This window comes from Rousettus aegyptiacus, unplaced genomic scaffold (assembly GCF_014176215.1).
Source record: "Rousettus aegyptiacus isolate mRouAeg1 unplaced genomic scaffold, mRouAeg1.p scaffold_m13_p_6, whole genome shotgun sequence".
Classification (NCBI taxonomy): domain Eukaryota; kingdom Metazoa; phylum Chordata; class Mammalia; order Chiroptera; family Pteropodidae; genus Rousettus; species Rousettus aegyptiacus.
In genome coordinates, this window is record NW_023416309.1 from 76,691,854 (window position 1) to 76,719,243 (window position 27,390).

General features: G+C 38.1%; 2 protein-coding genes across 2 annotated transcripts; one reads left to right on the forward strand and one right to left on the reverse strand.

Annotated features, from left to right (window-relative positions):
- The first annotated feature begins 3,587 nt into the window (after positions 1–3,587).
- LOC107507631 (olfactory receptor-like protein DTMT) lies at positions 3,588–4,538 on the forward strand. Its single transcript, XM_016138737.2, has one exon. It carries the CDS (start codon positions 3,588–3,590, stop codon positions 4,536–4,538), a length of 951 nt encoding a protein of 316 aa, XP_015994223.2.
- Positions 4,539–10,090: 5,552 nt separating this feature from the next.
- On the reverse strand, positions 10,091–11,035 carry LOC107507632 (olfactory receptor 1L4-like). The gene has a single exon (XM_016138738.2). It carries the CDS (start codon positions 11,033–11,035, stop codon positions 10,091–10,093), a length of 945 nt encoding a protein of 314 aa, XP_015994224.1.
- Positions 11,036–27,390: the final 16,355 nt, after the last annotated feature.

Below are 27,390 nucleotides of genomic sequence, written 5' to 3' on the forward strand. Positions count from 1 at the left end.
GCCTATTTTGCATTTTCCATACTTCTACTTGCTTAACATTTTTTTTTTCATTTCATTTTAGTTGGCCATAGAATATGTTATGGAAAAGCTATACTTTAGATTTGTACTGTCTAGTTTGGTAGCCATTAGCCACAAATGGCTACTGATTACTTGAACACAGCTAATTCAAATCAAGATGTGCTGTATGTGTAAAATCCACACTGGATTTCAAGGAAAATAGATGCATGAAATATTATTAATTTTTAAAAATATTGATTGTGCGTTGAAATGAGGATATCTTGGATTTATTCACTCAAATAAAATATGTTGTTAAGATGAACTTCACCTTTTTCTTTTTGCCTTTTTAAATTCGCTTATTAAAAATTTAGAATTACATATGTGACTCACATTTGTGGCTTGCATTATCTTGCCAGTAGACAGTGCTGCCTTAGATTCATCAATATACTTCATTTTGATTGCCCTCAAAGTTTTGATAATTTAAATTTCTTACCACTATGTATAATGTTGACTCCCAATAAGATAGATCTTTTATTATTTTGGGAGGAAATTCTCAGAAATTCTACGATACCCTACTTAATGATTGCATTTCTCCTTAGTCAAAACTGATAAACTATTGTGATTAAGAAAGGACACCAATGTCTTTAAGCCTCTTCCAAGAAATAGGCTTCATATGTGCAGTCAGGTAGGAGAATATGCGGATTGAGAATTTCCTGCTCAAAATCTCTTTGCTTTTAAAATAATATTTGCTTGCTGACTTGTCCCATCAGTGTCTAAAGAAGAGGATGTTTGGATGTCTGTATGGTCTGTGATGAGTGAAACTGTTAAAGGTGTTTCAATGCCAGCAGTCACTCAGTGTTGCTAGGAGAACCCGATGGTAGGTCTAGGACAAGCAACCCACTGCTGAGTTCTGAGGCCCCGAAGCTGTTCAAACAGTTGAAAACCTTTGCTGGGAGCAGTGTGGGTAATACCTGGCATTGTAATTAATGGGGAATAAAGGGAGAGCAAAATCCTTTGATAGGATTAAGTCTCTAGGAGTCCTATGTTTTCCATCTCACTGCAACCTAGAAAATGAAAGTATGCACTCATCCAGAGGAGAGGCAGCCTGAATTTCGACAAATCCTAGCACATTATACTAAGGAAGGAATCTTTTATTTTATTCTGACCAAGAATAAATTTTATTTGACCAAGAATTGGTACTGATATGTTTCAAATACCTTTTGCCTCTGATGAATTAATCCTAAATTTTTTTTTATTGGACATATTAGTGTGATTTCAACTATGAAAATCTGGAAATATCATTGTTTTAGACTTGACTTTCCATAAGTGGAATTGGTCTATAATTTTATTCTTTATGTATTTTTTTTCTTCTTCAGTAAATTATGTAGTTTTCTATTTAATTTTAGGTTCTAAAATGTCTTATGTAGAGCTTGGGATTATTTGTTCCTTGAAAGTCTGAAAAATCTTGAAAGCTTCCCGATCCAAAGATTTTTTAAAATTGCAATATAATTTACATATACACACAAGTTTAAGTGTACAGTTTACTGAATTTTACATCCATGTAACCGCTACACAGATCAAGATGTAGAACATTTATATTATCATACCGATTTCCCTCATGTCCTCTCCTAGTCAATATCCATGAGCGTCTAAAGGTAACCACTATTCTGGTTTCTGTCACCATAGATTTGCCAGCTCATGAATTGAATTCTTTTACTCAACATGCATGTTTTTGAAATTTATCCCTGTTGTCGTCTGAATCACTATAGTTCATTATTTTTCATTGCTGTATAGTATATTGTTGAAATGAGTATGCCACAATTTCCTTATCCATTCTCCTGCTAATGGACATTTGGGTTTTTCGGTTTTAGTTGCTATGACTAAAACTTCTGTGAAAAATTCTATTACATACCTTTTTGGGGGACATTTATTTTCATTTATTTTAGGTATTTCAGGAGTGAAATTTCTGAATCACAGTGTAGGTGGATGTTCAAGTTTAAGAAACTACAGTTTGCAAAGTGGTTTTATTATTTTACATTCTTACCAGTGATATTCGAGAGTGTTAATTGTTCCACATTCTTGCTAACATTTGATATTGTCAATCTTTTTCATTTTAGCCATTCTACTGGGTATTTAGTAGTATCTTAAGATTTTAATTTGCATTTCCCTAATGAATTATAATGTTGAGCATAATTTTTATTATTTTCAGTTTATTTCATTTGTTGCTCTTCAGTTTTTCTACTTCTTTAATATTTATTTTAACGATCTATTTAGATACTATATATATTCTTCGATGGCTTTCTTTTTTCCTTTTTTTAGTTGAATTTATTGGGGTGACATTAGTTAATAAAATTATATAGGATTCAAGTGTACAATTCAATAATATGTCTTATGTATATTGCATTGTGTGTTCACCACCCAAAGTTAAATTTCCTTCCATCACCATATATTTAACCCCCTGTACCCTTATCTACCTCTCCCCTACCACCCTTCTCTCCAGTAACCACCAAACTGTTGTCTGTGTCCATGAATCTCTGTTTGTCTTGCTTGTTTATTGCTTCCAATTACATGTCCTACATACGAGTAAAATCATATGGTTCTCAACTTTTTCTGTCTGACTTATTTTGCTTAGCATGATAATCTCAAGTCCATCCATATCGCAAATGGCAGTATTTCATCTTTTCTTATGGCTGAGTAATATTCCATTGGGTATATGTACCACGTCTTTATTTAGTCATCCATTGAAGGACACTCTGGTTGTTTCCATGTCTTGGCCACCATGAATAATGAGGCTATGACCATTGGGATGCATAAACCTTATAGTTTAATGTTTTCAAATTTGGGGAGTAGATACTATATATATTATTAAACCAAGTTTTGGAATTTGTTTTTGCTTAGAAAATGTCTCATCCAGATTTTCAAACTTATTAGAGAAGTTTTAGGAAAATTTAAAAATTTGCCTTTGTGATTATATTCTTTTCTTATTCCTAATGTTCTATAGTTCTTTTCAACTTATAAAAAAAATTATATTGGCCAGTTTTGTCTATTTTGTTGATTTTTGAAAACAAAAGCTCTCAAATTATTTTGTAAATTTTAGTGCTTTTATGTTTTCTAAATTGTTAATATGTGTGTTAGCTTTATCAATCATTTAATCCTATTTGAATTTTTGTCACTTTATTTATCCTTTTCAGCTTAATACTTATATTTAATACTTATTTTCATTTTTTCTAGTTTATTAGTGAAAACCAAACATAGATTTTTCTTCTTCTAAGCTAGAGGCATGTAGAAGTGTGAGACTACTTCTTACCTACAGATCATGCTGACTAACCCCATACAGCATGGAAGATTCTTACAGATTTCTAATTATGGTTGAATTTGATACATAACTTCACATGCTTTCACAGTTTTTCTTTATGTAAATGTTTATGTTTATACTTGATAGAGGACAAATAAAACACTAAACTTACTAGTATTTGATTTAAAAATATATTTTTGAAAGTTTGCAATCTGTATATGTGTATATGTCTATTTGTAGGTTCATACTTTAATATAAATTATTCTTAATTTTAAAGAGACAAAATAAAAGCAATATGAAAATGGAAAACCAAAGTATCATCTCAGAATTTCTCCTCCTGGGCCTGCCCATTGAACCAGATCAACAAGACCTGTTCTACACCCTGTTCCTGGTCATGTATCTTACCACCGTCCTGGGGAACCTCCTCATCATTATCCTCATTCACCGGGACTCCCACCTCCACACGCCCATGTATTTGTTTCTCAGCAATTTGTCTTTTTCTGACCTTTGCTTCTCCTCTGTGACCATTCCCAAATTGTTGCACAACATGCAGAGCCAAGTTCCATCCATCCCCTATGCAGGCTGCCTGACCCAAATGTACTTCTTTCTGCTTTTTGCAGACCTGGAGAGCTTCCTCCTTGTGGCTATGGCCTATGACCGCTATGTGGCCATCTGCTTTCCCCTGCACTACACCACCATCATGAGCCCCAAGCTCTGTCTCTCTCTGGTGGTGCTATCCTGGGTGCTGACCACTTTCATCTCTTTGTCGCACACCCTGCTCATGGCTCAACTGTCTTTCTGTGCTGATAATGTGATCCCTCACTTTTTCTGTGACATGTCAGCTCTGTTAAAGTTAGCCTGCTCTGACATTCAGATAAATGAAATGATGATATTTATCTTGGGAGGGCTTGTTATTGTTGTTCCATTCCTGTTGATCTTTTCATCCTATGCACGAATTGTGTCCTCTATTCTCAAGGTCCCTTCTGCTAGAGGTATCTGCAAGGCCTTCTCCACCTGTGGCTCCCACCTCTCTGTGGTGTCACTGTTCTATGGGACAATCTTTGGCCTCTATTTGTGCCCTTCAGCTAACAATTCTACTGTTAAGGAGATGGTCATGGCTGTGATGTACACTGTGGTGACGCCCATGCTGAACCCCTTCATCTACAGCTTGAGAAATCAGGACATAAAGGGAGCCTTGCAAAGAGTCTTTTCAAAGTGGACAATCGGATTTTCTCTGGGACAGTGACTCTTAAGATTAAAGTATGTTTTCTTTTTTTAATTAAATTTATTGGGGTGAAGTTAGTTAATAAAATTATATAGGTTTCAAGTGTACAATTCAATAACATTTCAAATGTATATTGCAGTGTGTGTTTTCAAACAGTAGGTATAATGTTGACAATGAGTAGTATTCTGAAAAGTCTAGTAGCACCCAGGCTTGGCACTACTGATGCGGCCTCCACGGCACTTCCAGGGGGACTTTTCCCACGTGTTACTAGGGATGGGTCATTGTGCCTCTTGGGTTTATCACTGTATTTTGTGTGTGATGTGGCACAACTCTTGATAAGTAATGTATGCTCAGTGATTATTATTCAATGTTGAATAAATACCATTCAATTTTGGTATTTATTGTACTTAAAGAATGTACAGTAGTTCCTGATTCTCTAATAAGTTCAAATTGCTCAGCCACTTTAGTACTTGCTTCTGCTAAACATATCTATTCCATGAAGAATATCTTCCAATTTATTATGTACATGTTCTTGTAATTTTCACTCTTCAGGATCATCATTTCTCCTCGTGCTAATCTATTCAGTTCATAATTTTCTTTTCAGGAGTTAGTTGATTCACCTATTTATCACATTCTTAAATTATTTATTTTTTCTTTAACTGTACCAATTATTTGTCAGTTAATGACAAATTACTTCCTTTGATAATATCTATATATTTTGGATGAGAACTCCTCTTTTGAATTAAAGTTATATGATATGGAATGGGCCGTAGAGTTTTGTTATAAATTGTTTAATTTATAGGTAGTAAATAGTAGCCCATATTTGGCTAAGGTAACACATATAATGACTGAAGGATTAGAATATATTTATGACTCCAAGGCACATGTTTTTCCTCTGGAATATGATGCTGAAATTATTTGAGGCTTTCTTTGTTTATTTCTTTTCATACCAAGTGTCTGAAGACAAGTGCTCTCTGATCTCTATAGTACCTATTTCAATGCCTTCTATCTGTTGTATGTATAATAAATATTTATTGATTTGTTTTGAATGCATTTTCATATGTTTCTTGAAATGAATTTATACCTTAAAGTAATCCCACCTTTTATAAGTTTTCCTAATAATTACAACTTCGACTTCATTTCTTCTTCAAAATGTTGATTGGTTATGAAAAAAATATTTCTCACTAGAAAATATTCAAACAATAAAGAAACAAATAATAAAGTAGACTACAAGGGTCCCCCATAGTTCCATTCCCTCTTATGAAAGCAGTTAAAAGTTGGGGAATATTCTTCTGGATATTTTCAATGCACAGACTAATATTACATATAACAAATAGGGCTAAATTATTCATGTCATTTTCTCATTATTTTCATATAAAATACATTTGAATTCATCATTTCATGCAAGGGCATGTAATTCTTTAGAAGCTATATAGTGTTTGGTTAAGTAGATGCATTTAACCATAATTTATTTAAATAATCTGTTCTTGATGGATGTTTGGGTTGCTTTTAATTTTTCATTATTTTGAACAATGCTTCAATTTTATTTTCTGGTTTTGATGGACTTGTGCAGTGTTTCTATAGACACATTCTTAGGAATGGGTGTACTAGATCAAAGGATGTGAACATTTTATAATTGAGTAAAAATTGCCAAAGTGCCTCCAAGGAATTCTTTTAAGGTTAACTCTTTCTAAAAGTAAATGAGAGTGACTGTTTCTTTACAGTGTTCCCAACACTGTATATTTTGCTTTCAAAGAATTTTTAAACCGATATCTAAAATATGAGATTTCACTTAATTTTTTTAATTTTTCAATTACAGTTGACATTTAATGCTAAATTAGTTTCAGGTATACAGAGTAGTGGCTAGACATTTATATAACTTTCAAGGTGATCCCCCTGATAAGCCTAGTACCCACTTGATACCATACATAGTTATTATAATATTAGAGATTTTTACTATTTTAAAATTGAATTTCTGTATGTGTCAGGGAAGTCAAAAACCTTTTATATTGATTAGCCACTTTGCCTTTGGTATGTTATTTGCCTTGAGTTAGTTTTCTTTTTTCTTTTATGGATAGTTTCAATTTATCTATTTTGTAGGTGACATTTTTCTCAGTTTGTTATTCATCTTTTGACTTTGTAGTGGTGTATTTTTCCCTTACTGAATGCTGTAAATTTCAAAATAGACAAATAAGTTGATTTTTACTTCATGACATATTTTTTCTTTGACATGCTTATAAAGTGCTTTTCTATCCCAAAATTGTATTATCTCTTTTTTTCTAGTTCTTGTACAATTTTAGTTTCCACATCTCTATCATTGACCCACCTGAAATTCAACTTAAGGGCAATTATCCTTTCTCTTCTTCCTTTACCCAGCAATTCATTTATTCCCATCTTTGCTGATGTAAAAAACTACTTTACAATGTACTGTGTTCATATATACTTGAGTCTAATTCTGGTCTTTATTATATTGATGCTTTCCTATTTATGTACTAGTACTATATAAAGTATACCTTCATAATAATACATTTTAAATATCTTATGTGACAAGGTATTCTTCCTCAATATTCTCCTCTTCCAAAACTTTCCTGACACATAGCTTTTCAGATATGCTTCAATCTATCTTGTTAAATTCCAATAATAAAAAAAAAAGTTTGTTGGGAAATTAACTGGAATTATCACATTGATTTATGAAGGAATGTTGACTATTTATATAGTTGTCTTACAAAGTATAAATAATAAAAACACTTCCATTTATTCACATTTTTTTCTTAGTTAAATTCTGTAAATTTCTTAATTTGGTATCTGTATATTACTTTCTACATTTAGTCTCAGGTATTTTACATTTTTAAAAAATGTTGGGGAAGGAAGAGGTCACTAATGTGTTTTTAGACAGATCAATTTTTTGTACATAGAAGAGTTACTGATTGTTTTGTATATCCACTTTGCAACATTCCACCTTATTAAAGTCTCTTATTGTTTTCTAATGAGGATTTCCAGTTAAATATCTTGGGTATTGGAGACATACAATCGAAGATTACAGAAATATTGTTAAGAATGTATATGTCTTTCAAATATTTAGTTCTGTTATTTCTTTCTCTTTTCTAATTACTTTGATTACCACTTCAAGAATAATGCAAAATAAGAGCATTTCTAATGAGAATTTAAATGTTAGTATGGAGCCTGATCGTTGTCCCCCAACAACCAGGGGAATGGATGATAGAATCTTCCAAATGGTTTTAGGCATAGTGAACTTGGAAGACACAGTGAGCTTTCCCTACTTGTTGACTGGTACTCTGAGAGGAGGCAGCTTTGCAGAAGAACCCACCAGTACATGGGGCAGCCACATCATGGCAGCAGAGATCTAGGTAAGAGTGTCTAAAATTCACCTGTATTTCCACATGCACACAAACATGAATTTTCTCAACCACCTTGGTTCGTGACGATCTGAAAAGTTCTCACATGCACCATTGGGGCCCAGACAGTAGCTAGGAGCTGAGTGCTGGTGTGTTTCCAGAGACTATCAGAATAAGGACCCTGTAGCAGCAGCTAAAGTCAGAGCCTAGAACCAGATGGAAGACACGATTGAGTCCAAGAGAATCAGCACAACCAGAGAGCCGTGAGAAGGCTATCAGCTCCTTTCTCAAAAGAAAAATATGTATTGTTCACGCTAGGAGATATAGGTTCCATCAACAGTGGACATTAGCAGAGACACCCCTCTCCTGAAGTACAGACGATACATAAGCCTCAAGATTCTAGAAAAAATATAACAAAATTAACTTAAAGAAAATAGAAGGAGGGAATTAATCAATATGAAAGTGAAAAAATAGTGGAGTTGAAAACCAAGAAAGAGTAATAGTAACAAATTAAATATTAGTTGTTGGGAAATAGTAATATAATAGATAAAATGTTGGCATATAAAACAAGACCAATAAGAGAAAAGGCATAAATAAAGAGCTCTAAGAATGAAAAAGGAGCAAAATTAATATCTAAAGACGCAATTTAAGATTATGAGAATACTATGTGGCAGCCGGACCCTGCCTGGCCATTTCCTGCTCCATCGAGCTCTTTCCTGACTTCCCTCCCCCCACCTCAAGGACTCTCCAGTTAACATCTGTTCTTTCACAGCTTGCCAACCAATTACTGTTCTTCCTTATCTCTGTAGCTGTGTAGGGATGACAAGACTGTTTAAAACTGCCTGTACAATTGGGGCTCAGCTTTTGGCTAAGAATCTGCTGAGCCGGTGCCGCATCAATAAACACTGCTTCCTGCTTATAACCTCCATGTCTTGTCTCTCATTTTGAGAATCCTGCAATAACTATATACAACTTTAAGCCAGAAAACATGAACAAAATTATATTTTATAAAATTATATATTACTAAAATTTTCTCAATAAGATGAAAAAAATAAATAGACTACAAATCATTGAAGATGAACTTAGTCCTATGACTTTGGGGAAGCTGCTCAGTTTCTCTAAGCCTGTTTCCTCTCTATGCAATAAGAATAATAATGGTATCTTCCTTTGGGAATCTTGCGAGGTTTAAACTAGACCTAAGTGTAGAGTACTTACGGCAGTGCCTGGCCCATGATAATTCCCATGAAATGTTATTTTTTATTATTTTTATGACAATGATATCATTACACCATTGTATCAGTAAAATATTGGAAGAGCATAAGTATTTATCAATAAAGGAATGGTGAACATGAAACATCACAGTATAGGGTCCTATACCATGAAGTTAAAAATGCAGAAATTCTATCTGCAGTACTAAGAAAAGATATTCTAGATGGATGGTTTCATGAAAAAGAGCAATTGCAGAATAATATGTGAAGAATGATAGTACTGATGTCTAAAAACTGGGGCTGGCGGGTTGGGGGAGAGAGAGAGAGCATGAAAGCGAGCACACCCTTGAGGGACGGTATTGAACTAATGACTGGGATGGGAATGGAGGTTAGACTGGGAGACAGGGAGAATTTTATCTTTATCTCTATTTTCAATTCTTAACATGAAAATGGTGGATATAGTGTTTAGGCAATAGAATAAATTTTTTTTTTAAATACTTAACAAATAACTGGATCTTGCCTGAAGTTTCCAGAAAAGGTATCTGCAAGAGTGTGGACTACACTGCAGCACATCTTTCAACAAACAAACAAACAAAAACTTAAAAACCTTCTTTGACATGCACTGTTTCCCAAGTTCCCTCTCCATCACCTGGTTGCTTCTCGTTACACTCCTCCTACTCCTTCTCCCATGAGCTACAAGACTCATTCCCTACTCCTGTTTATTTTTCCAAAATTTAAAAGTGGACTCTTTCAAACATTCAGACATTACAGAAAAGGTTTTAGCTTATTGCTATGTACCCATTCCTATGAATAGACACTTTGTCACATTTGCTTCAGATCTAATTTTTAATTTAACAAGAAATAAGACACTGTACGATCAAAATTGCTAGTGCTTTGAAAAGCTTAAGGGGCGGGGTCTTTTATAATCGTTATCATCATCATCATCATCATCATCATCATCATCATCATCATTATTCTTATTGAAATGCCAGGGAATCCAGACCTGCTCTCATATCTCTTGGGATGCAGCTCTACATCTGAGCCCCCTTTTTAGGGCGCCCTTGACCTCTTTGTTGCGGAGGCTGTAGATGAAAGGGTTCAAAGTCGGTGTGACCACCGCATAGACCACACTGGCCAGGCGGTTGTAGCGGGCCGAGTAGGCAGATGACGGCCGGAAATAGACGGAGAGGACAGAGCCAAAGAAAAGCGACACCACCACCAGGTGGGCCCCACAGGTGGAGAAGGCACGGCGCCGGCCACCCGCCGACCGCACGCCCAGCACAGCTACAAGGATGCGTGCATAGGAGAGGGACACCAGGAACAGCGGGGTCAGTACCACGGCCAAGCCCTCGGAGAAGATGGCAGCCTCCGCAGCCGAAGTGTCTGAGGTCGCCAAGCTCAGCATCACTGTCATGTCACAAAAAAAATGGCTCACAGAGGCGGAACGCGGGTAGGAGAGCGCAGAGATGAGCAGCGTGTGCAGCAGCGAGTGCAGGTGGGACACGGCCCAGGACGCCGAAACCAGCGCCGTGCAGCGCCAGGGCGTCATGACCGCGGTGTAGTGCAGGGGCCAGCAGACCGCCACCGCGCGGTCGTAGGACATGGCTGCCAGGAGGTAGCTCTCGGTGATGCCCAGAGCCACAAAGAAGTACATCTGGGCAAAACACCCCTGGAAGGACACCGCCTGGCCTGGGTAGAGCAGGCCGGCCAGCAGTCTAGGGACCGTGACCGTGGTAAAGCAAGCGTCCACGAGGCTCAGATGACCCAAGAAGTAATACATGGGGGAGCGGAGGGCCCTGTCGGATCTCACCACCACCACCATGATCAGATTGCCCAGAGCGTTGAGCAGATAGATGCCAAGGAAGAGCAGGAACAACAGCGGGTGGACGTCTGTTCCATCCATCAGGCCGAGGAGGAGGAACTCAGGGGCGGAGGTGAGGTTGGCCAGGGCCATGGAGCGGCCAGACAGGTTCCAGTGCTGAGGGGTGAGATAAGTCAGCAGGACTAAATTCTAGCACCTTTGTGGAGACTTCTGCATGTTGGGGTTCCGTGTAATATGTTAAATTTTCTGCTGGCTAAAAATAGCTTGGAAACCACATTGCTCTCCCAATAATCCCAATTTTATGAAGAAACTGACTCTCAAAAGGATGTAGGGTAGCGGGTAGTCTCAAGCTTTGCAGGAGATCAGGCCTACCTGGTGGTATGACCACTGAGCCTCAGTCTTTACTTCTTTCAATGAGAAAAATACTAGTAGCTGCCTCGGAGATGAATGTGAAGATAAAGTGGATAATAAATTTAAAACGCTTAGCACAATGCCTAGAATATAATAAATATTCAAAATTGTTTATCTAGCTATCATCTATCTATATCTATCATCTATCTATCTCTCTATATCTATCTACCTATCTATCTATCTAATCTATCATCATCATCATCATCATCATCTATTATCTATCACTTATCTTTATTTGCCTATTATTATCATTTGTTTAGTCAAACAAGGAGTTAGGGGCAGAATTGGGACCCAGGCCCATCTGAACACCAGTTGAAGTTTCTTCACAAAACACCTTACTACATTCATTTATTCACCACATATTATGTGCTAGCTCAAAGGCAAACCTTTTCTGCAAAGGATCATAAAGTAAATATTTTAGGTTTATGGATCATACGGTCTCTTTTGCAACTACTCAGCTCTGCTGTTGTAGCATGTAAACAACCACTGATGTATGTAAATGAATGGCCATGGATGTGTTCCAATAAAACTTTATTCACAAAATAGGTAGGGGGCCAAATTTGGCCTTTGTAACAGTTTGCTGACCCCTATGCTAGGTACTGTGGGGAACAGAGAGACAAATGAGTCTTAGCTTCTTCCTACAAAAAATTTTATTTAGAGGAGCTTGCAGAGTGTTTTGTATTTTACTAATTTTATGAACCAAGTAGGAGTAAATTATTTTGCCAGGAAGAGTTTGGGAAGAATTCAAAGAAGGTGTGGAATTTGAACTAGGTCTTGGAGATCGAATAGGGTTTCACAGCAGATCTGATGCAGTGTGGGAGGCGGAGGACATCAAGACAGGGCGAAGAGATTGTACGGGGTTATTGTTAGAGGAGGCATGGAATGAAGAAGGTAAAACATCCACATATGATACTGGGACAAGGTTTGCCTTTGCTCTGACCTCATTGACAGAAAACTTCAAAGTGTCTCAAGTGACTTCAGTTATCTCAGAAACAATACACTCATTTTGTCCCCACTCGGTCTCTTCCTTAAAACACATTCTTTTCTTCCATTGCTCCAAAGCTTCTAGAAATATCCTAACCCATTCTTATTTTGCCAGGAAAGAGGACCAGGCATTAGTGAGATCCCAGAGAGTGAACTAAGTCAGTTTTTAGCAGGGAGCTCCTTTCAGGAAGGACATTCATCTAACTTTCTTACCCAGTGATCTGTCTCCAAAATTTACCCAATAAATACAGTTGAATGAAGTTAAAGAGCAATGAATGAGGAGGGGAAAAAATGGCATAGATGATAGAGGCTGTGTTCGTACCTCTGGTGACCAAATCAAAGTTGTGATGGAAACAAGGAGTAGCAACAAGAAAAAATTGCCTGGGATCTAGATGAACAGGCCAGACAACTAGGGATAAATACAAGAAATCACCCTGCAACGGCAGAAGGTAGGACAGGGCAAAAACGCTGGCAGCCTGGTCTCAAGCAGCTAAGCAAGATGGAAGCTGTACAGTGGCAGACACCTCTTAAAGAGTCCACATCTATGAGAGGATTTTCGGAGTGACAGGCCTGCTTGCTCTGAGTGCCAGTATTGATTCAGCTGTGCGCAGAGGGCACCAGGGACTTACAGGAAAACATTGTTGGAGTGAGGGCCAAGGCGAGACTCGCTCTGTACAGAAGTGCCAGCCGTATCCATTGTTCCCCATTAAGCCTTCCGCTATACCTATGCACCAGACACAGCACCACCATAGTCGTGAGGCCATCAAACTGGATAACAGAGGTCATTCAGCCCAGAGGATTCCCTGAAACCCTGCCTCCCCCAATTCGTGGCCCCACCCAAGCCACATTCAGGTTTATCCTCAGCAAGTCAGGTGCTCCTTGCTGAGCAGCACCAAGATTCAACTGAAGCCAACTGGCTTTGGTTTCTGGTGTGGGCTTCTGTAGATTGCTTGCTGAATCTTAACAAGTGGCCCCAGAGGGGTAGAAGCTTGGGCTAAGTTTGGCCTGCAGCTGAACCCCTCTCAGAACTGTACCACTGGATACCTACTTCACAAATCAACATTAATAAGATTTGGAGACTTAGGAGCTTTGCTTAGTACATAGAAACAGATGCGGAAAGAGCCAATATGGGAAGACAAAGAAGGAGCAACCATATGAGAGAACAGAACAGAGATCCAGATATAATGGAGTCAAATAACCTAACAGATGCGGAGTTCAAAATACTAGTTATAAAGATGCTCAATGAACTTTTGAGAGGTGTAGATAAATTCAGCAAAGAGATACAAAACAAAAATGGAAATGGAAAATATAAAAGGGAACCAGTCTGAAATGAAGAACACATTATCTGAGATGAGAAGTATATTAAATGGAATAAACAAAGGAATGAACAAAATGAATCGAGAAAAGGATCTATCTAGAGAATGGTAAAGCCAAGGATATGCAATCAGAATAACAAGAGATAAGATGCCAAGACTATAAAAATAATTTAAGGAGCATATAGGACACTATTAAGGGTCCAAATATCCATCTGATCAGCGTAACCGAAGAAAATCAAGATGTTGAACAGCTATTTGAAGAAATAATGATGGAAAACTTTCCTAACCTGGTGAAGAAAATGGACACAAAACTACAGGAAGCTCAGAGAATTCCAAAAATCAGGGATTCAAAGAGGCCCACACCAAGACATATCATAATTAAAATGCCAAAGTTTAAATACAAAGAAAGAATATAAATGCAGCAAGAGAAAACAGATAATTACTTATAAGAGAATGCCCATAAGACTGGCAGCTGATTTCTCAAAAGAAACTATGCAGGACAGAAGGGCTTGGCAAAAAATATTAGACAGGATGAAGACCCAGGATCTACAACCAAGAATACTTTATTCAGCAAAGTTATCATTTAGAGTTGAAGGACAGTTAAAGCGCTTCCCAGACCAAAAAAAAAAAAAGGCTAAAGGAATTTATCAACACCAAAGCAGTATTACAGGAAATGTTGGAGGGACTTTTTTAAGAAGAAAAAATACAAAAGACTCTTTTCAGATTAAAACACACACAGAGACTAAAAGGAAGGAATGGAAAAAGATATTGCTTTGATGGACCGAGAAAGTATTTAAGTCAGACGGAGAAAGATAAACACTATATGATTTCACTTATATATGGAATCTAAGGAATAAAAAGAACAAACTAAGCAAATATAGTAGACTCACAAATATAGTGGATAATTTGGTGATGGACAGAGGGGAGGGAGTGTGGGAAGCTGGAAGAATGGGGTGAAGGGTTAAAGAAGTACAAATTAATTGCTGATGAATGGTCACGGGGATGGGGAGCACAGCATAGGGAATGCAGTTAGCACTAATACGTTGACTAGGTGGAGGGTCAGGGGAGGGAGGGAGCAATTGGGGGGATCATTTTACGAATTATATAGATGTATAACCAATGTACTGTGTACTTGAAGCTAATTAAAATAAATAAATTAACAATAATAAAGAGCAATGAGTAAACACAGAGATGAAGGGAGAGAAGAAATGAGAATGTAGGCAAACTGCAGCATCCACTCCTGTCACTTCCTAGGTAAGGCCTGATAGATGCTGGTTTGTTCGTTTGTTTCTTTTTCCATTTCTCTGCATCTCTATCACTGTCACCCATCAGCTGTCCTAGGACAATCACCTGCTTATGCCAACCCCACCCTTTGCCCCAAGCCGGAGCCAGGACCTTGGCACCTTTCCAATCCAATACTATTTTGCTGTACAGAACTCTCCTCTGCAGAGCCCCTGACCTTCTCTTTCTACCCCCAAGTGGGCAGCTGTGTGGTCAGAGAAAAGGACGTTGGCTTTGGAGTCAGAGCTAGCTGGGTTTTAATTCCAATTGACTGTGTAAACATGGACCCCTCTTTACTTCATCTCCACTCTCCTCATCTATAAAATGGGGATTACTTCTCTCTTACATGATTGACATCAAGATTAAATGAAGTAATGTATCTATAAGCACATGGGAGAGAATGGCTGTTCAGTAAATCTTAGCTCCCTTTCTCTTTCCTTGATTCTTGATGCTACTGGAGACAATCCAGTCCATTGTTGGACTATAATGTTTACATACTTTTTTCTTAATCTTAGCTGAAACCTGCTTCCTTATAACTTCTACAAGTGGTCTCTGTTTGAGCCACTGGAGCTATCCAATCTGCTTTCTCTGCAGCTTTTCACATAGTGTTTGGATAAATCTATTCTAGGTTTACTAAGTCTTCTTTTCTCCCTCAAACACCCCTGATGCCCTAGATTCTTTCTTATATGACCTAATTTTCAGGTCCTTTTTCATTCTAGTCACCCTCTGCTTTGTCAAAGTTTTTAATCGGACATTGCTCTAGCTGAGATTGGGCCATGTGGAGTTCCTAGGGCACAGCATAACAGCTCAAGTCAGTGTAACAGTCTGTTTATTGGGTGCCTGCTTTGGATCAGGCATTGTGTTGGCCTCTTGACTAAAAAGGTAGGTCAGCCATTGTTCTTGACTTCCAGCCATGCACAATGTAATAAGCACTATACTAACTATGAGTAAAGTACAAGCAAATTCCTCTGTTTGGCTGATTTGGGGAAGATTCCCAAGAAGTGAGGTTTGAACTGGGGTTGGAAGAATGAGTAAGATGTTGCCAGTTAGAGACTTGAGAGTGGGAAGGTTATTTCAGGCAGGGGGAGAGAATGTGAAGGCAGAGGAAGATGTTTTGTGCATGGGGAGAGCTGAAATGTGGTCTTTTTCTCCCTACCACTGTCAGGCAGAGAGGTAGGGAGGAAGACAGGATACAGGCTGAGAAGATAACAGAGGAATGTTGGGCTTTCTCACCTGAAGGGCAGCATGTCAGGCCTCAACACTGTCTGCAGAGTCTGTGTGCTGGTTTCCCTCCTGGCCAGAGAGCTCCAGTCTTGAGGACAGATGCATTGTCATCCATCTTCGCCCAGAGACTTTAGTGTGTTTCCTGTGGCCTGGAAAAACATCCTTAGAGAGAGAGAAAGCCAGAGCTGTGAGGCCCTGGGAATTCCGAAATATTTTCTCTACTGAGTTTAACTGCCTCACCAGGCTCCCACTGCCCATTGAGTACAGAGCAAACCGTTCAGCCTGGCACCCAAAACTTTCCATCATTGCTGCCAGCATTCTTCTCCAGTCTTAGCTCCCTCAGCCAGCTATATTCTTCTCTCCTACCCTGATAGAGAGGAGAAATGGAGTGAAGGGGTCTGGAAACCCAGAATTAGGATAGACAACCCTCTGTGTGGCGACCACCTCTGCCGGCCCACTGTGCTCAGAAGATACTATCACTCTGCCTCCTTCTGCCCGAGAGGGTCAGGACTTGTTGAAGGTCACACAGGCAGGGAGGGACCCTGGTCTCCTCCCTGGCCGTACCTATGCTGAGCTGCAACCATCACCTCTAAAGCTGCGACCTCACTGTGATGTCTCTGCTCAAAGAAGAACTCTTTCTTCTGATCCCACTGGGAGGGGAGCAGTGAAGTGGAGCTGGGGACCCAGATGCCCAGTCTCAGCATGGACCCCAAAAGCCCTTCCTTGGGCCCCAGGGCCACTTTAGTCCCAGAGGTCTCACCTAACCCAGAAATCAAGGGAGAGAGAAGGGGCTGGAGTTGCTGGCAGATTTGCCCCAGGACAGCAGGATCAGGGGGCACTTGTGAAGTTACTCTTGATGGACTTCAGAGGTGCTGCCCTCCATTACGCCAGAGCCCAGGTCAGAAATGCCAAGATCTCAGCCCTGCTCAGCTGGTGCCAGGGCAAGATAATTTCTGCTTCTTGTTCTGAAGCCTTTTTACTACCCTGTCCTCCTCACTGGCCTAGCAAAATAGCCCTCCTGCATCTGGAGGGGCAGATCTCGTTCCCCAGCTGATTAATTTCCCCTGTGGACAGCCCCCCACCCCGCCTTCCATCTCTCTCTCTTTCTCTCTCTCTCTCTCTCTCTCTCTCTCTCTCTCTCTCTCTCTCTCTCTCATACCTTTTCTTCACTTGTGTGTCTTTTAATGCTTGCAGAACTGGTAGCCACATCCCAGGGGATGAACCCATACAGCTTCATTCTTCATTAATTTGAAAACATTACTCAGTGTCCATGGCCCATGAGGTGCCTGGCCCTGCTAGGCTCTAAGGAGTGTTAGAGAACTCATGGAATGAGTGAGATAGTCAAGGCCTGACCAGCTGTGGGACCCTGCCAAGTCACTTTTCCTCTCTGAGTCTCATAGTTTCCTTACTGGTAAATTGAGAGGGGTGAACTGACAAGAGTCCGATGCTCCCTCCATGTTGGAGGATAGAACAGTCTCAGGATGTGCCCTGGATAGTTAGCATTCAGATTGGGGAGAAACTAGGGCATAGGCAGTACAAAGCTGGGCACTAAGTGCCCTAGGGATTTAGAATAGAAGCCATGCCTGTGGCTTGGGTGTTCAGGGAGGAAATAGGGTTTAAAAGGAATAGAAGGATGGGAGGATTTGGGTGTGTGGGAGGACAGAGTGGGCAAATCAAAGTATCTAGGGAGCACCCTTTATTATGCAGATGGGGCACAGAGAAGTACAAATGAAGGGAAAGGCTGCCTTCCAGTAGGAGAGAAGTTCTGTGAGTTCACTTTTCTGGGACTCAGGCATCATCCTGCCTGTACTAGCTGCAAGATCTTGGGGATGTTACTCAAATTTTCTGTACATCAATGTCTTACTTTTAAAATGGGAAAATAGTAGAACCTGCTTCACAGAGATGCTATGAGGACTAGATGAGTTAATGAGCATAAAGCTCTTAGAACAGTGCCCAGAACACAGCAAGTACTGGCTACCTGTTGGCTGTTACTATTATTATCTCTCAGCCATTTCCACTGTGTGCTAGTGTTTTGGAGTTTGTTCTTTAACCCTCCTGATCCGGATTTCTTTTCTTTCTTTTTTCTTTTTTTTTTCTTTTTTCAAGAAACCGTTTTGAATTTTTCCATTCCCTTGATAAATGTGAAATGACTATTGGTCATCAATAAAGAGGCATTTTCTCTGGGTATGCCGCAAGTTATTTAATCGTTATTATAATTTTGAACAAATTACTGAGGAAGTTATGTCAACTTGAGGCTTTTTTTTTCTTTCTTTCTTGAAACTTTCATAAGACCTCAAAGAAAATCCAGGGGTAAAAAGTGAACATTTCTGTAACTCCTGTCAAATGTGGAGAAGGAATTCATTAAGCGGGCTTTTTACTAATTACACTGCCACCAGCAATGGCTAAATGTGCCTTCTCTCAACTGTAAAATACTATTCTGATTTTTAGTATTAATTTTGCTTTTCTTGATTTTTGGCTCTGTGGAAAATAGATCGTTAAGTGCATTTCTCTATAATCACATGAGGTGTAGCTGTGCTCACCTGACTTTACCTATTTGATTCCAGCACAGCATAGCCAATTCTAAATCAGGCTCTTGGCCTAGCTTGGGCCTTACACCTGAAAATAAGCTATAAAACAAGTCATTTAAGGTTTGCACTTTTTCTTTAATGGAAATCATTTAAAATACGTTCTATTTTATGTTACCATAGTTATAATTCTCAATTTAATAAATACAAAATAAATCTCATCAAGTTTCACATGAGTTTGAACTTTTGAAATAATTTGCAGAGATATACCATGCTCCCCCACACACATATGTGTGTATAAAATCAAGGTGAAATATAATAAATCTAAAAATTTGAATAATTGTAATGTCCATGATGTTCATTCATATTTCCTTCTAAAGCACCAAAGTAATAAATTACACTCCATGCACAATTATTAGAATTATTATTATTTTTTAAAGAGAATATCACATTAGTTTGTGTTAATTCTTATTTAGGTAGATATAAAGAGGCTGAAATTATAAATTATATTTATGAACGACCAAGGATCAAAGGTCTAAATGGATTTGTTTGTATTTAGAAAGAGTGAATCCATTGCCTAGAGGAAGAATCTTAGATCTCCAGGTCTAGACTTTTGATTGGATGAAGAAACTATAGTACATATATACAATGGAATATTACTCAGCCATAAGAAGATGAAATACTGCTATTTGTGACAACATGGATAGATCTTGAGATTATCATGCTAAGCAAAATAGGTAGACAGAAAAAGTTGAGAACCATATGATTTTACTCATATGTGGAACATAAAATAAATGAACAAGCAATAAATGAACAAGACAGACAAACAAAGACTCATGGACACAGACCAGTTTAGTGGTTACCAAAGTAAGGGGGATGAGGGGAAGTAGATAAGGGTAAAGAGAGTTAGATAAATGGTGACAGAATTTTAACTTTAACAGGAAATTTAACTTTAGGTGGTGAACACACAATGCAATATACATATGACATATTATTAAATTGTATACTTGAAACCTATATAATTTTATCCCCCCCCCCAATAAATTTAATAATAATAAAAAAAGTAATAGAGACTTTATCAATGTGGATCCTTGAGTATGTGGAGTAGAGCACTCTTGCCATCTGATTGAGAAACAAACTTTATTGTGTTAATCCACTGAGATTTTGAAATTATTGGTAGCCTGGAAACCAACACTAATTGATAGGGACAAAATGTGACAAATTCAGTGTTGTGATTTCTGGTACACATTCACATGAGATTGTCTTTATCTCAATTTCTTTCTTTCCCCCAACCAAAAAAAAAAGCTTTTCCTAGAAAGGCCTGGATCATTATGTTTTCCAGTTTACTCCTGAATTTTGTTTGTTTTTATGGTAAACTCTGTGTAATGAGGTATGAGGCATCCTATCAATTTTATTTTTATTAGTACCCAGCATACTTTACATAGAGCTTGAAACAACAAATATTTGTAGAATGAATAGCTGGTTCCCAGATTTCTCAGGGGATTATAACACTGTCTTTCAGTGGCTTGGCAAAGTGTAGTGATACCACCTGGAGTATGTTTTGGTCAGAGGAGCACTTGTCTCCATGATAAAGATTATGGGAGAAAGTCTTATCAGTCCAGGGTTTAGGCTGGGTTAGATGCTTTCTTAGCCATCATTGTTGCTGATATCTTTAAAAAGTCTATTCCCTAACAGAACAATGTATTATAACAATAATAGTCTGTGATTATTTTAATTGTTTATAATTTTTTACCTTAACATTTATATGTTTTGTTTACTGGTAAATATATTTTTGTAATATGTCAGGTTATCTGCTTCTTCTGTAATAATTACTTCGGGACCTTAGCTTTTAAAAATTATTGATACTAACAGTTTATCTATAAATTCTTTTGTGTTTTCTACATATATAATCATACCATCTGCTACTGTTTTTTCTTTTTTTTGTTAAAAAAAACACCCCTATTCTTATGTTTGTACTGTTTTTGGTGGTAAGAACACTTAACATCTACTTTTAGTAAATTTTATGTATACAATACAGTATTATTAACTATAATTACCATGCTGTACCTACTTGGCTTGTTTTAATCTCTATACTTTTAATATTTTTCTTGCTTTATTGCATTCTAGGATGTCCAACATAATGTTGGATAGAAATGGTGATAATGTGTGTATGTCTTTTTCTTGATCCCAAAGGGAAGCCATTTAGCATGCAACTATTAAGTATGATGTTTGCCTACAAATTTTGATCAGGAGATCACTTTTTGTCCTTAGTTTGCTAGGAAGATTTTTTTTTAAGTCATAAATGAATGTTGAAATTTATTAAACATTTCTTCCTCTATTATAGTAATTATTTGATTTCTTTCCCTCGTAATGTAGGAAGTTACTTGTTTTCTAATGTGAAATCAACTTTTCATTCTTGTGATTAGTTCAAATTGACCATGATGTGTTATTCTTCATGCATATGGCTTGATTTGGTTTGCTAATATTTTGTGTAGAATCTTTGCATCTATGCTCATGAGGGTGATTGGACTATAGTTTTCCTTTCTCATTCTGATCTTTTCGGACTTGGGTATCAGGTTTTTATAGCCATAAAATGAAGCATAGGGTTTGTTTTTTTTTTTTATTCTCTGGAAGGCTTTGCATAATATTGGAGTTATTTATTCTTTAAATATGTGATCAAAACAGCATTGAAACCATCTAAACCTAGAGTTTTCTCTGTGAGAAAACTCTTAATTGCTGATTTAATATTTTAGTGGATTATAGGCCTATAATCCAGCACAAAATGGGAGTGTGTCCTCTCAGGCCAACAAGCCTACCAAAAGCACAGCTCAGCCTCTCAGAGGCCTCCTTAGACCATCAAATGCCTCTAGGGAGGGAAAAGTGACTCTAAGTGTGGAGGCTTCTAGTGCTAAGTGACCTTTCTGGACCTGGTCCATGCCCTAACTTCTGCTGCGCAAGGCCTCACTAACTTGTTGGCAGTTTGATACTTTTTTTTTTAAATGTGGTAAAATATATATAACATAAAATTTACCATTTTAACCACTTTAAAGTATACAGTTCAGTGGTATTAAGTATATTCAGAGAGTTGTGTAATAATTATCACCAACTAGAACTTTTATCTTCTCTAACTAAAACTCTGTACCCATTAAACAATGATTCCCCACTCCCCTCCCCCAGCCCTTTGAAACCACTGTGCTGCTTTCTGTCTCTATGAATTTGGCTATTCTATGTACCTTGTATAAGTGGAATCATACAATATTTGTCTTTTGTGTCTGGCTTTGTCTTTGATGCCCTGAAGATTTTTTTTAAGTATTTCGTCTGGCTTGTTTAATTGTCATTATTGGGAAGCTTGGCCTGAATTATGTAGTTTGTCACTATCAGAAACTGGAAGTCCCTGATTCTTATACTAAGGATTAGGTAATAGGGCTCCAGGTGAAGTCCTTGGGAAGACACTGGAAACTTTGAGGACTCACCTCTCACTTTATGCCTAGAGAAATGTTCACAGTGTATGTTGTGGATATAAATGTAGCCCAGCATTTCCAAATGCTAGCTCATGGCCTGGCTTTGTCAGTGCCACCCATGCAATCAGGCAGGACGTACAGCCAAATTTGGCAATCACTGCTGCTATATACATGTGATGTGCTTAATGGGCACACCCTTGAGCTGCTGTAGCAGGGGTAAAAGAGAATATATTCAAGTAGGGATTGATTTTCACCTTGGCGTTGTGGAAATAAATTACTATAAGCCCCAACTTCTTTGATTCAGACTTAGTTAAAATTATAGTTGAAATCATGGCCCATAAGTTTCAATAGTGCTTAGTGAAAAACTTCTAGTGAAAAAATTATTGACACAAGAAGTCTTAAACTCAGTACTTAATCATGGTGTTTTTTTTTTTTTTTATTGTTTAGAAAAATGAGAGACAGAGAATGGAGGAAGAACACAAATTTGCTAGACAGATTTCCCACTCCTGAGTCCCTGATAGGACCACTTCAATACACACAATTTACTTTAATCTTCAAAGTATATAAAGTTTAAGAAGGTAGGTGTTGTGTATTTTGAAATTTGAAAGGTTAATTTTATAATTGAGACTCTAATTCAGGAAAGAAAGAAGTCATGGAGCTGATGTAGGTAGTGTCAATGAAATTTCTGTTCTCTTTTAAAATTTCTTTAAATTTTTATTTTTCCTCTATGCACTTTCTGGGTGCATTCCTCAACTTTATCTTCCAATCCTTCTATTTATTTAAATGAGTTGCTATGATCATATTTTACATTCTAAAGAGCTCTCTTCTGGTATCTAACTGTTCTTTTTTATGTACTTCTCACCTATTCCTCTGCCAATAAAAGCATCCTTTCCCCCTTTCTGAAGTTAGAATACTGTTTCAAGGCACCTTGAAGCCCTGCTCTTGGGCTATAGTCCTCATCAAAGCCTATAAATAAAAATCTTTCTAATATTTTCAAAGATTCAAGTCCTTTTCATTGACACTGTCTATATCAGCACCATGCACCTTTTCTTCCCCCCTCCCTTCCTTCTTTCCTCCTTCTATCTTTCCTTCCTTCCTTCCTTCCTTCCTTCCTTCCTTTCCTTTCTTCCTTCCTTCCTTCCTTCCTTCCTTCCTTCCTTCCTTCCTTCCTTCCCTCCTTCCTTCTTTCCTTCCTTCTTTCCTTCCATCCTTCTTAAGATCCACCTCTCCACCTGTCTTCTGGATTCTATCTTCTTTTGCCTGCCTTTTAAGGATATTTTACTCTTTTTGTAAAGAATGGGGAAACCCTTTTTCTTCAGTCAATGAGAAGATGAGGCCAAAGCTGAGAAAGATGGTTTTAAGAGACAGAGAGAAACTGAGTTCTAGACTTTGATCCCTTGGACCTCCGAGAGGCCTTCTCCTTGCAATGGCAATATGGCTATGCAGCAACTCTTTCTATATAGTCTCTTGGGAGACAAGGACCTTTCCCTCTACATGGCTCAGTGTGAGGTTGAAGATTCACCCTGGTTGAACCAACTTGGGTCACATGCTTTTTCTTAAATGTATAACCTTAAGGGATAAGGACGCTGCTTGGCCATGTCAGGAGCTGGGATGCAGTCCCACCGAAGACTCATGGATCAGAAATCCATGGGAAACCCAAGGGGAATCAGAGTGTGTTTATGTGGAAGATTTGAGAGATTTGGGGACTGATCAAGGAAAAAGATACAACCATGAGGTAAGTACCACACACAAACTTTGTTGAGCAAAGCTTTATTGAACAAAGGTTTACATGCAAGGTCATCTCTCACAATAGGAGACTGGACAGAGGCTACAGCACCAGCACCCTAGTTGCTGCTCGGAAGGCTAGGAGGACAGGAAAACTCTCAAAGGAGAGAGTAATCTTTATTTTAAAAATATTTGGATGTGTAAAAATTTGAGATTTTTTTCAGTGGGCTTTTGAGCTAACAGATCTCAGCCTGCAGTAAAGAAATAAACAAACCATGGGACAATACAGAGAGGTCATGTTTGTCTCATTTATATAACAGGTTACCAAAAGAGGAACCAATGTCAAGCAGCTCCAAATCAGGCTGTGTATGTACTAATTTGGCACTTTTCCTATATATCGTTGAGTAGGAATGAGAAATATAAGGATAAGAACACTGAGATGTATTTTAAATCACGGATTAGGATAAGGAAAGGTCCCAGGACAAAGTAGGATTACAAACCTCTCCTGCTCCTTTGATTATGTAGGTTGCCAATGGTGATGGGAGAGTTTCAAGTACTAACTGGTTACCTGAACCAATCATGAAGCAAGGGGGCTGGGCAAGGGAGGACTCATTCTCTGTTACAACATATGGGCTGCATCAGCGTGGATGAAGCATGATGAGGATTAGACTACCATTAAGAAAGAGAGATGGGCAATATGGACTCTGAGCAAGCTTTGACCAAATGAATGCTATAGTATCTAATAGCATTCAGAGAACTTCTGGAATATTCTCTCCAAGCTCTTTATCCCATTTTCCTCACCCAGAAGTTGAATTATTGAGCTTATGTCTTAGTTTACCTCATGACATACAATTGCAAGACAGAGAGAAGCCATGGTTTCTATTTCTATTTATCTATATGCATGACAGTAAATGAAAGCAAGAAGCACATTAAAAGCTTAGATTCTCCAAAGTGAATGATTGGGTAGTGTATACTGAGCCTATTTTGGTAAATAAGTCAAATTCTTATGTGAAGATTTGACTTTGCAAATCTATGAATCAAAGATAGATCAGCATTGGCAAGCAGAGTTTTAAAAGTTTCCACTGGAAATACACTGGAGGGCTCTGGGTATTTCAGCAATGATGGGTGGTGACTTTGCATTTTTCCAGTTGTGAAAGGAGTTGCATGAGGAAATCTGAGTGCAAATGTTGCAGTGGGTTTAGCATTTGTTATTTTGGCACCTCCAGCAGCTCTTTGGCTGACCGGGACCCTGATCCAATTTAGGAGGTATGGCAGGAAAGGCAATGTGCTTTGTCTTGAGGGCACTTAGTAAGATAAATTGAGATTTCGAGAAGCCAGGGGAGTACCCTTAAGCAAACTAAAAGAAGAAGAAGAAGAAAAGGAGGAGGAGGAGGAGGAGGAGGAGGAGGAGGAGGAGGAGGAGGAGGAGGAGGAGGGAGGAAGAGGGAGGAGGAGGAAGGAGGAGGAGGAGGAGGAGGAGGAGGAGGAGGGAGGAAGAGGGAGGAGGAGGAAGGAGGAGGGAGAAGGAGGAGGAGGAGGAGGAGGAGGAGGAGAAGAAGAAGAAGAAGAAGAAGAAGAAGAAGAAGAAGAAGAAGAAGAAGAAAAAGAAGAAGAAAAAGAAGAAGACGACGACGACAATGACAATGACAATGTTACAATCTATTTTCTGTCAGAATTTTTTCCCCTGGGGCTTTCTTCTTGTGTAAAATGATACTTCTACCATTTGCCTTGTGATAATATAGGGAGGAGGCAAGAGAATTAAAATGTTAATCAAGCCACAATCAGAGACTACAATAATGCTCATCAGCCCTGCAGCCAGGCCAGGAGGCACCTTCAGAACAAAAGAAGATTTCTACTGGGATTGCTGACAACCCATTCCTTACACCTGTGAAGGGGAAACAGGGACCAAGAGTCATACCCCATGGCTAAAAACATGGGGAACCTATGGATTAAAGGCTGGGAACTGCCAGCAGACCTTTCAGTCTACATATTCTTACCTTTTCGTGCTACATACTCTTCCCCTTCCTCGTCCATCCATATCAAAGGAAATGGGAACTGAAGAAAGATACATAAACTGAATTCCCTGAAGACTCAGGGTTCCTCTCAGTACCTTTACTCTGTCCCTCTCATTCTCTGCATCTGAGGAGACTACACTGTCTGTGGAGTGTTATCCCTTTTCTAATAAATTTTCCTTTTGACTCTAACTTTGGTGTGTGTGTTGAATTCTTTCTGCACTCTCTGCCAAAGGACTCTCTTCTCTCAGAACAGGGCTTGGTCTCCCCATCACTCAGAGAAATTTGCCTTGTCCTGCATCAATGGGACTTTTATCATAAGTATATAATGAAATAATATATGTAAAGCCTAGTCTCTGATTGGTTGCTAAATAAATAAAAATAAAAAGGTGTGACTATTATTAACAATAATAAAAATATTCCGGTATTTATTCAGAAATAGACAATTGATAGAATAGTGGACACAGACCATAAACACATTTTTGGATTAAAAATAATTTAATGTGTGCATAAATTAAACATTATGAATAGTGGGGCAGGGAATAGAATATTCGATAAATAATGTTGAGGTGATTGATGGTTCATTAGAAAAATAAAGACCCCTTGGATGTATCTATTACACAATGTGCCAAAACAAATGCAAGATAAATTGAAGAATTAAATACAAAACCTAAAATTGAAAAAGACCAAGAGAACATGTAAACGAATATTTATTATAACTGCTAATGCTAGCAGGAGTTCTAGGAACACAAACAATGAAAGAAGGCACAAAGGAAAAGACCAAAAGAGTTGATTACATGAACATTTTGTTGTGGTGAAATTAAATCTAAGACCCACGGAGCCAGTTGAGATGAATTGTGAGCCTTTATTAGCTGGCCGGCAACTGACTCTCTACCATACAGGGTTAGAGGAGATCAGACCTGAGCTCCCAAAAGAGGCAGTTTATAAAGCCTAGAACTACACCCTGGTTAACATCAAACAAGCAAGCAGATTACAGAAGCAGAAGTTGGCTCACTTGAAAAATTTCCACCCTTAACAATTTTAAAAAACTTATGTAAAAAGCAAACAACAAATTTGGAGAATATTTTGTAGAAAATATAAAAAGGTTAATATATTTACCCTGTATCTTTTATCTATTAGAAATATACACAAAAACTGGAAAAAAATGAAATGAAAACACTGAGATCTTGTTGGATAAATAGGCCAACAACATCAAAGGCAATTTATAAAAGAGAAAAATACAAACAGTTAACAGGAGAAAATACCTAGCTTCACTAGCAAGTAGAAAAACCAAAATAAAAGTGTTATTTATGTTTGCCTCTCAAATTAGAAATGATTAAAAATAATATTTGTGATGAAATGGTGAAATGGAGGTGGATCATTTTTAGAGACTAAGCTATCACTTTCATGTTGGTAGTGATGTAGGACAGGACGAATTTCCCCGAGTGATGGGGAAACCAAGCCAAAAGAAGAAGGGAGTCTTTTGGCGGAGAATGTAGAAAGAATTTAACACACATGCCAAAGTTAGAGCCAAAAGACAAGTTTATT